Genomic DNA, 10,963 nt, shown 5'->3' with positions numbered 1-10,963 from the left:
AGCAGGAAACATTTATTGTAAGGTCTCAGCCTCCAGGCCACCATTCATCAGCCGACCATACACAAAAGAGCAAATTATTTTCTTTCAGGACAGATATATAGACAGGAGAGATGAAAAGCATATAGACTAGGGTCAGGTTGCCTGCCTCGTCCAGCCATTGAGGGGCTACAATTCCCAGGATGCCCTGCCTGCCTCTAGATGGTAGGGCATGCTGGGATTTGTAGCTTAGCAACATCTGGGGGGCAGCAGGATGCCCTTGCCTAGTATAGACCTTTGTTTTTTAAAATACTTGTTGGCAATAGAACACATTGAAGCCACCTGCATGGTACTACTAACAGCTGCAGTTGGGCTGCTGTGGAGGTGGCTTGTCTGTCAGTCTTGTGCTCTGCTTGGCAGCTGTGATGGCGGGATCCGTTTCTAAGTTATCTGACATTTTGTCACAGATGATATCCACCAGACGCTCAAACGTTTGCTTGACATTGACGTTATCTTTGGCGCTGGTTTCAAAAAACTCAAAACCTGGAAGGAGAAAAACAGGCATTTAAGAAGGATGTCAGAGACGGAAGCAAGAAAAAGGAAACATAGAAACAAAGAGAGAAGTGAGCGGTAGGGAAGGAAAAAAATGAAAATAATTAAAAGAAAGGAACGAACAGAGGCACAATGTGTGTATCTAAAATCCTGAAAAACAGGATTTTTGTTTACTGTCAAACAAAAAAAAATGTTAAGCCAGCCCCTGCATATCCTTGCCTCCAACTGTGGTGCCTCAGTTTTGTAAGCAAGCAGTACTTAAGGCCAATACCAAAGGGGTAATTTTACAGTACAAAAAGGCCTGCACCAAAATGCTGTTTTCTTTCTAGTTCATTAAGGGACACAGGATTCAGTTGTCCTTAAGACTATTGGAATGTCCAAGGAAAGTCCCAATGATGGGTGGGCAACAGCCACAAACTTAACTAGAAGAAAGGGGTGGGCAACAGCCACAAACTTAACTAGAAGAAAACCCACCCACTCAGTGTAATGATTTTAGTAACTTATAGCAGCTACAAGCAGAGCAAAATTGAAAAGAATTCAACACTCCGGGTTTGTCGGATTATTCTTTTTCCAGTTGCCCTCTGCTGCTCTTCCCCCAGCCACTACCACAGATGTAATTGGCAGTTGTGGCTGTGTGCAGGAGAACTACAGAACACAGTTTCAGCAAATGTTGAGAAACAGAGCTAAAACTGTGATTGAGGTCTGCTCTCCTGCAGGGGTACTTTATTTTTTCCGTTCTGCCTGTGACGTTAGTGGTGTTATGCCTAAGCGAGTTAACATTTATACCCACTGTATATACTTATGTAATACTATTTCTCCCAGGTCATGCAAGATGACCCTCAAGTGGCCTAGTAAGTGTAGACTCCTGGAAACAAACCCCTATCAACAGTTCACTGTAGGATGATACCAGGGCCATCCTTCACCTCAAAACCAGAACAGCAATCATTCCAAAACTCACCCAATTGTTCTGCCAGATGTTTTCCTCTTTCTGCAGAAATCACTCGTTCATCCTCCATATCACATTTGTTACCAACCAATATTACTTGAGCATTGTCCCATGAATATGTTTTGATTTGCGTTGACCTGAAATAAGAAGTAGAATGTTAGGGATTGTTGAAAAGACATGATGGGGTATGTAGTGTTCATGGGCCTCTGGCACTGTTTTCCCCAGAGAGCATGGGATACACAATAAGCTGACTAGTTATTATGGGCAACTGCCCCAGACTCTGTCTGCCCCAGTTTTGATAAATTCCCTCAATGTATTAGCCAGATATCAGCATTATTATGATCCTATTTTTCAGCTCTGAAAAAAAAAAAAAAAAATCAATGTTAACTTATAAGTCTCATCTATACCAGATGTGATCCACAGTATAGTCAATTTACTAAAGTGTTTTAAAATTAGAAAACATCCATACTACATACAGAAATGCATAATTACACAGGATTCTCAGAGCACTAAGGGCTAAAGAGTGAGCACAGCACCAGGTAGCTTTGGCTGATTGAAACCTCAGCGTGAGTTGTCTACTAAGGGATAGGTCATCCATCTGACTCGTTTAGGTTGAGTTCTGTAAACCATAGACTGTTCCCAGCAAATCTGAAAAAACGAACCATATGGAAAGGAAACTGGTGCACCACCTGCTGCGTCAGAAGAACACAATATTTTTATTCTCCAAAATTTCATATTCACCTGACTAAATAACAAGAAAATATTTGTAACCAGTTGTGGACACTGGACATAGAACACATGTCCAGATAAACGTCATCAAAGTACACAGGACATGTGTAGCATGTTCCGTCCTTATTCCCCTTTTACACGTGCCATCAATTCTAGTTTATTTCTATTTATTTTTTCTAACCAATATTTGCACTTTTTAAATTTAGATTTGATTTGTTCATTATTTTTTCAGTGTAGCATTAAAAAAAGAGCAACATTTACAAAAAAATGGTTTATTTCACTTTTAAACACCTTTGCAATGCTGTCTACCAGGATCATAATTTGTGTGTCCTTTTAAATTGGACAAATGATAGAATGAAAAGTGTGCCTTTTATCTACAGTACCATTATTTTTTTTAAACCAACACTGATCATTGAAGTGCGTTTTTTAGTTTAATTTTTTTTTTTTGTCTATAGATTGGACAAAAAAATTAAGACATTCTTGCAAGATATTGTATATTATTCCCCTACGCTCCTTCCCGGGAAGCTACATAGTCATTTACTGAAAGGAAAAACACTCCAGGTAAACTTTAAAAATACATGATTTTTCTGTGTGTTTACCTGCAATTTCTTAATTGGTGACATGGTCTCTTTATTCTAAACCTTCAACTTAAAGTGACATTAAACCCTCGGATTTTGGAACATAAAACAATACTGTAATGTGTGCCTTACTGTAATCCATGGTAGTTTCCCTTCTCTTTGCTGCTCTTCCTTTTAAATCTGCATATCTTCTCATGCTGGGGGAGAACTTCCCTTTGCAGCTGGGTGCCTCTTCCTGTGGTGCTGGCTCAGGTTGTGAACCTTCACACAGACACCATGTATCCATTTCAGAGACAAGGCAGTCTGCTGCAAAACAGGAGTTCTGCCCAGCATGAGAAGAGATACAGATTTAAAAGGAAGAGCAGCAAAGAGAAGGGAAACAACCATGGATTCTGAGGGTTTAATGTCACTTTAACCCACTTAACTCCTAACCCTAAACTGTACTATACAGTGACCCCTTTCCACCCATTACCCCCAAAACAATTACCTAAACTACTGGGCAGATTCTTACCAGAGGTAATGTGTAACTGTCTTGGCTATAAATGGCACCAGTTTGTGGAGCCACCATAACATCAGTGCTCCATGCAACCAGTGCAGTTGCTACTCCATCTATTATAACAAATATTGCACAGACATTCAAAAATAACTACAGACAGTAGGGATGTCCCGTTACCACTTTTTTTAAGACCAAGTACAAGTACTGTCCCTCTGGTTCTTGCCGATACCAATTACCGATACTTTTTCTTAAAGGGACATGTGAATTTTTTTCTAAAACAGCACAGACTGATGATTTTAGGGCAGTTTCTTTATAATTATGAAGAACTGTAACTCAATCCAGGATTATTCAGCAATGTAGAATGGCAACCAGCAATAGACTACAGGTCCAATCAATCCATGATTTACAGGGCTGTGTGCGGTTTTACCAGGAACCGAACATGGTCTCTTCATCGGGCAAACACATTGACAACAATACACCAATGTGAGACAATTAAATACAGTGGCAAACCATCAAATGAGTATGAACCCCCCTGACGTCACCATGATGTCATATTAGTGCCAGAAAAGCATTGGAATAATACATTGTCAGAGCAAATTGAAAACAGTAATACAGTAATAGATATAACGTGGACAAAATGCTTATAGAACATGACATGAACTGAGCGATATACAGCGGCCTCAGAAAGCATTGTCGTGGTAACCAGGATACTTCCACAACTATGTGGGCAGATCCGAGGATCTGAGGATCCACTCCGGTTCTCGTAAGGTATGGAGACTGGGTGGGTCTTTTGAATGGCACCCCTAACGCCCCTCCCACCCACAGTTCGTTCACCCGCCCGCACCGAAACACGCGGTACCGCTATGCTGTGCGTTCCACTGCAGTGCGACTTGGGTCGCGACTTAATGACCAAGGACAAATGTGGGTCCTGAGGTTACACAAGTTGAGAACCACTGTTTTAAAGAACATTTGGGCTCTGTTCACATCTTTCTGATCTGGAAATCTGTGCAATACCGCACGTGATCTCACATGGCATTATTTCCTAATGCACCCCAACACACCTAGCCATCGCATGTGAGTTGTATCGTACCACATCGCATGGTAACCTATTGGTGCATGGTGATTAAAAACAAAGGGGAACACACTTCTCTGAATAAGATTAATCTGCGGTAATGAATTAGCTGCCCTACCAGAGTGCTCCACTGCTTATTAAGGGTATGCTAATAGTTTCATGTCTCTAGTCTGGACTCAGGTGAACTTTAAAGCTATTAATAGAATTGTACAACTTTTAATATTAGAGCTGTGCAGCAAGTGTGTGGGGTGTTTGTTTGTCTGTAACTTTCAAAATCTCACAAACCAAGAACACAATTATAATTACAAATAATAAATACATAGCAAGGGTAGCAAACCGAGAATTATGTATAAGCCAGGAACAAGGTAGACTTCCACAGGGGGTTGTTGTAACTGTCATTGTGTTTGTAAACCATACTATTAATAATTGCATTGCACAGTGTGAAACGATTATTACATATTCACTACAAGAATAAAACCTTATAAATGTTAATGATTTCCCCACTGAGAAAAGTGTGATTAAATGATAGGCTTTAATGTTCCAGCTATTATTTTATCCTTGGACAATAACAAGCAGCGAGAGGCACTTCTACTTGGCTCCACTTGTGTCGTATTCACATTGGAACAATTCTGTGTTGTCGCAAGGTTGTAAATGACTGAGGGGACCTTGTGATGTTTTACTGGCGATGTAAAACCATGTCAAATGGTTCATAAGCTTTAACAAGCATAAATCGTTGAGACCTTTTTCTTGTATACTGTCACAATGCCTCCATATATAAAAAAAATGAAAAACATTTTTGGGTTTCAGCTCCCGTTGCTTCTTATGGTGACTGCTGACAAAACCTCTATTTGTCTGTTCTAAAAATAATTATAGGGTAACATATTGTGACTCAAACAATTTTTATTATGTGGCTCACTGAAGTGACTGATTTACTTTTTTGCTGGTAAGTGGCTGCAGGGAAAAATAAAAATTTAACGTTTTAACAAAATGGCTTACAGAGTCAGGTTAAAAAAAGACACAAGTCCATCGAGTTCAACGTATAGAGATAAGAGGAGAAAATACTGCCACAGGAATTGGGTGTGCAGGTCCTGTCAGGCCTAAGAGTCAACCCCACTTAGAGAAGATCATTAGAAGCCTTCTCATTCATAACTTCCAATCTTCCTCAAAGTATATTTAAACATTGACAGAATGACATTTAGTTTGCTTAAAAATTTTTTGTTTTTCATACACTGTTGCATCTTATCGTGCGGCTGATGTATTGCATTTCTCGGGGTAGATTTCCTGATGGTGGCAACAGTGGACCATTTCTATGTGACAGCCATTATGGGTGACAATGCAGGAGATCAATTGGGAGACCAAAACAGAGTGGTGCCACCCTATAACAGGAAGTACCCGAATAGGAACCATCTGGTTTAGAAGTCCAGGAAATCCATTATATATGGTGAACAGAATTGAGTGGCCGCAAAGATCTCTGCTCATAGCAGGCAGTGCAATAATAATTGTCTAGCATGCCACAAATCCAGGCTTGTGTACTCCTTCCTCTAACCAAATATTGTAAAGTGGCTGGTAAAAAAAATTGTCGGAAGAAGTTGGTGGTGAAAGCACTTGTAGACATTTTAGTCCATTGACCACACTGAAAGAACTTTACATGTTCTTATGATGACATTATAAGTCATACATTCAAGGTTTCCTCACATCTTTGTTGGCAAGGGAAGACCTGTAAATATCCCTTTGTGCTGTGGCAGTGTAAAGGAAACCCCCACTTTAACAGTAAAGATAGCAGTGTGTGTAAGTGGCAAGTCAATAAATTGTCAGAGGAAGTAAATAGTGGGGGCACTAGTGGGCCTTGGTCAATGCACTGTCAAAGGAAGAAGGTAGTGGGAGCACTAGTGGGCCTTGGTCAAAAGAAATTGTGAAAGGAATTAGGAAGTGGGAGCACTAGTGGGCCTTAGTCAATGCACTGTCAGAGGAAGTAGGTATTGGGAGCACTAATTGGCCTAAGTCAAAAAATCGTCAGAGGATGTAGGTAGTGGGAGCACAAGTGGAAGTGGGCTTTGGCAATAAATTGTCAGAGAAAGTAGGTAGTGGGAGCACTAGAGGGCCTTAGTCAATACACTGTCAGAGGAAGTAGGTAGTGGGAGCACTAGTGGGCATTGGTCAAAAAATTGTCAGAGGAAGTAAATAGTGGGAGCATTAGTGGGCCTTGGTCAATAAATTGTGAAAGGAATTAGGAAGTGGGAGCAATAGTGGGCCTTAGTCAATAAATATACGAGGAAGTAGGTAGTGGGAGCACTAATTGGCCTTAGTAATAAAATCATCAGAGGATGTAGGTAGTGGGAGCACAAGTGGGCCTTAGTTAATACACTGTCAGAGGATGTAGGTAGTGGTAGCACTAGAGGGCCTTAGTCAATACTGTCAGAGGAAGTAGGTAGTGGGAGCACTAGTGGGCCTTGGTCAACAAATTGTCAGGGGAACTAGATACTGGGAGCACTAATTAGGGCTGCTACCTTTTCTTCAAGCGAAACCCGAACACTCTAGCAACACACAGACATTTTTTTGGGGAGAATGAGTTGTGGCTTATTCATATGTAAACAGCGCCACCCCTTCGTATGTAAATATCACAGTTGAGACTATTTTCAGTGGGGAGCCAGTAGCCCCTATCTTAATTTTGGTTGCCTCTGTCTGCCAGCCTGCCATCTTCTGACCGGGTTTCTGCTGCCATGAAACCCAGACACAGAATTCAAAACCCGAACTGTCCGGGTGAATCCTGCACAGGTGGCAACCCAGCACTAATGGGCTTTGGCCAATACATTGTCAGTGGAAGTAGGTAGTGGGAGCACTAGAGGGCCTTAGTCAATGCACTGTCAGAGGAAGTAGGTAGTGGGAGCACTAGAAGGCCTTAGTCAATACACTATCAGGAGGAAGTAGGTAGTGGGAGCACTAGAGGGCCTTAGTCAATACACTGTCAGAAGAAGTAGGTAGTGGGAGCACTAAAGGGCCTTAGTCAATACACTGCCAGAGGAAGTAGGTAGTGGGAGCACTAGAGGGCCTTAGTCAATACACTGTCAGAGGAAGTAGGTAGTGGGAGCACTAGAGGGCCTTAGTCAATACACTGCCAGAGGAAGTAGGTAGTGGGAGCACTAGAGGGCCTTAGTCAATACACTGTCAGAGGAAGTAGGTAGTGGGAGCACTAGAGGGCCTTAGTCAATACACTGTCAGAGGAAGTAGGTAGTGGGAGCACTAGAGGGCCTTAGTCAATACACTGTCAGAGGAAGTAGGTAGTGGGAGCACTAGAGGACCTGTCAATACACTGCCAGAGGAAGTAGGTAGTGGGAGCACTAGAGGACCTTAGTCAATACACTGTCAGAGTAAGTAGGTAGTGGGAGCACTAGATGGCCTTAGTTACTACACTGTCAGAGGAAGTAGGTAGTGGGAGCACTAGATGGCCTTAGTCAATACACTGTCAGAGGAAGTAGGAGCACTAGAGGGACTTAGTCAATACACTGTCAGAGGAAGTAGATAGTGGAAGCACTAGAGAGCCTTTCAGTACATATACCACACTGAAAGAACTATACATGAACTTTGTAGAAGCCATTGGTTGTGATGATATTATCAGTCATACATTTAAACTTGAAGCTTTCTTACATCAAGCCTGGCAAGAATGACCTCCTAATACCCCTATTGAGCTATGACAGCTTTGTGGCAGCAACTGTATGAACAGAAATTATATAGCAGTGTTTATTTTTGCCTAGTGTAGCGTGTTACCAACCTAACACAGACACCATGGGGGAATTTATCAAAACTGGAGCAGACAAAATCTGGAGCAGTTGTATATGGCAACCAATCAGCTTCTTGCTTCAGTTTATTCAGTTAAGCTTTGAAAATGAAAGGTGGATGCTGATTGGTTGCCATGCACAGGGGCTCCAGATTTTGTTTGCTCCACCTTTGATAAATTCCCCTCACTGTGTTTTATCCTGTTAGTGTATGTCTGGGAAAAGCAAGTATGTCTGGGACCTGACTAATTTCTTCCCTGCTGGACTGCAGAACACCTGTCCCTACCTTCTCTTCATAGCACAAGGTGGTGGTGTTCTGTACTCCAACAGGAGAAACATTGGGCAGTGCTGAAAATGCTGCTTGGGATTTCAGTGCAGCAGAGGCAGCATTGTCAGCTCACTACAGGAAGGTAGGAGCTCACTAAATTTTTGGCAGATAACATGTATTTTTCCTCTGCTTTCAGTGTTTTTAAGAGACAAATTATGGGGAAATGTGCATGTATTACAGAAAAACACTCCATATTTTTTGTTTTAATTTTACCCTGACATGCACTTTAATATGACCTTGCATCTGTGATAACCCAAAACTGATCTTTCTAAACCAAATAAGAAGTAGGAAGGTATTTCTACCCCCTGTTGCCCACTTACAAACAAAATATTACTTCTGAGTTGAGTCTTGAGCTGAGACCTTAAAACCAAATACTGGTTTAAAACCATTATATTATTTTGGCTTTCACAGTAAATGATGAGTATAGTATATCAATAGAAGTATTTTTCCTGACTTATCCAGAAGCCTACTACAGGTACAGTGTCTTCTAATCATCCGGTTTTTGTGTGTGTGTGTGGGGGGGGGGGGGGCCTCTTTTTTGTTGGAGCCCAATTATTTCTTCAAGCATTCATGACCGTCACATTTATTAAAATGAAGGTCCTCCTTTGCTCACATAAAACTGTAAAACTGCCTATCCATTAGACACTAATGGGTAATGAGGCAGCACAATTCCAGAATAGAGCTGCATGTCAGGACAAGCTCTTTCCCTAGACTTAGAGCTACACAATGGCCGCTCTTCATTGCTCACTAATTATAAACAAGAAATCAAACATTAGGGGTTTCAGGATTGATAAGTATCACGGCATTTACCTGGAAGAGTATCTAAAATTGAAAGCTGTTTCAGTAAACCCTGCAGTTTAAAATGACAAATTATTGGGTAAACTTTGTAATACAAAAGGGAATATCAGGGAAAGCAGGCACTTCTCAGCAGAGTTTTCGTTCTTTAATAGAAGCACTTGTCCATTGCCGTCTTTTATCTCTCTTTGTCCAATCCCAGCAGCTTGTCAGGAATTTATAAGAAATTCTCCTTCTACAAAACTGCAGCTTATATTTGTCTTCTGAATTGCCTGGCAGGATTCATTTATCAAAAGTGCTTTGTCTCTGATTTATTCTCCCTCTCCTCCTGCCTCTGTCTGGATCTTTTTATATTTTTGCAGAATTTATGTTTTCTACGCAAACAAAAATACACACATATCTAGATAGATAGATAGAATGAAGTTTGCATGTCCTCCCTGTGTTTGCATGGGTTTCATGCAGGTACACCGGTTTCCTCTCACACTCCAAAGGCAGTTAGGTGAATTGGCTGCTTTCTAAATGGGCTCTTGTATTCATTTACATCAGCCCCTGTCCTAAGAAGCTTACAAGCTACGGTCCCTATGTCATGCTATGCACGGTCCCTATCTCATGCATCATAGCATGAGATAGGGACCGTAGCTTGTAAGCTTCTTAGGACAGGGGCTGATGTAAATGAATACATTGATGGCACTATATAAATACTTGTAAGACATAGATAGATAGATAGATAGATAGATAGATAGATAGATAGATAGATAGATACAAACACGTATATATGTAATAATAACTCATCAAAAGCAGCCTGCACACAACCAGAGGAATCCCCAAGCTCCCCCTAAGACAATGTATAATGAACAAAAACCCAGACTTGCTCCATATCAGAGATCCTTTATTTGCTCAATAAATCAAACAGAAACAAAAGAAAGGCAAGAATGCTTGCAACTGTTTCCTTTGTGTTAGATTTCCTTCACCATTTAAAAGGTAACTGTAGGTTTAGCTGACTGCCCCCACACAGACCCTCCTTGCCCTATGAGAATAGAATTAAACCAAAGTACAAACTTTAGATTACAGCTTTAGCTAGTTCTCACTACCATGACCTGCAATGAATTGGGTATTGCATTATTTATGATGGTATTGTCTTTATCCATGCACGTAAGGCTTTACTTCTGCAGACAATTAAAAGCTGATAAGTTAAGGCCAGGCTATGGCAGCAAGACCCAGGTGGAGCTGTAGACTAAGGTCTGTATTACCTTTTTTACTCGGGGTGAGAGGGGCCCTTTTGTAGGCGATGACTTCCAGAACTAACAGGGTTATTCACAAAAGGGTGAAGAGTTTGGTGAAGGCAGGAGAAGTGAACAATCTAGGACAACAAAGCTGAACTGGAAAGGGAGCTGAATTGGAGAACTTTTCCAAATCAGCTGTTTTGTCCTAGATTGTTCACTTCTCCTGCCTTCTCCAAACTCTTCACACTTTTATGAATAACCCTTTAAGAAAAGAGGTTGTGGCCTCTATACACTAGAGGTCAGTGGCGTAACAACCGGGGGGGGCGTTTGCCCCGGGCGCATAGATGGCGGGGGCTGCCTGCCGCGAGCCGGGCCGACTGTCACCAGAACAAGGCAGCAGGCATCAGGCTCCGTTATGGCAGATTATGCGGCCGAGGCTCCAGCACGGCTGCATAACCTGCCATAACGGAGCCTGTTGCCTTGATCTGTTTGACA

The 10,963-nt window shown here is 41.6% G+C and overlaps 1 protein-coding gene across 2 annotated transcripts in view; it reads right to left on the bottom strand.

Annotated features, from left to right (window-relative positions):
- Window positions 1-272: 272 nt before the first annotated feature.
- Window positions 273-10,963, bottom strand: part of LOC108790308 (ras-related protein Rab-3C) — a 143,211-nt gene continuing 132,520 nt past the window's right edge. For both annotated transcript variants that reach the window (XM_018560537.1, XM_018560536.1), the window contains exons 4-5: window positions 1,487-1,611; window positions 273-519 (exon numbers count right to left, since the gene is read on the bottom strand). In XM_018560537.1, the coding sequence (XP_018416039.1) occupies window positions 332-519; window positions 1,487-1,611 (313 nt within the window). In that variant the 3' untranslated portion in view covers window positions 273-331. The remainder of the gene's footprint in view (window positions 520-1,486; window positions 1,612-10,963) is intronic.

Source organism: Nanorana parkeri, unplaced genomic scaffold, assembly GCF_000935625.1.
Source record: "Nanorana parkeri isolate BGI_ZX_2015 unplaced genomic scaffold, ASM93562v1 scaffold463, whole genome shotgun sequence".
Classification (NCBI taxonomy): domain Eukaryota; kingdom Metazoa; phylum Chordata; class Amphibia; order Anura; family Dicroglossidae; genus Nanorana; species Nanorana parkeri.
Note: the sequence above shows the minus strand (reverse complement) of the source record. Positions and strands in the feature narration are given on the sequence as shown.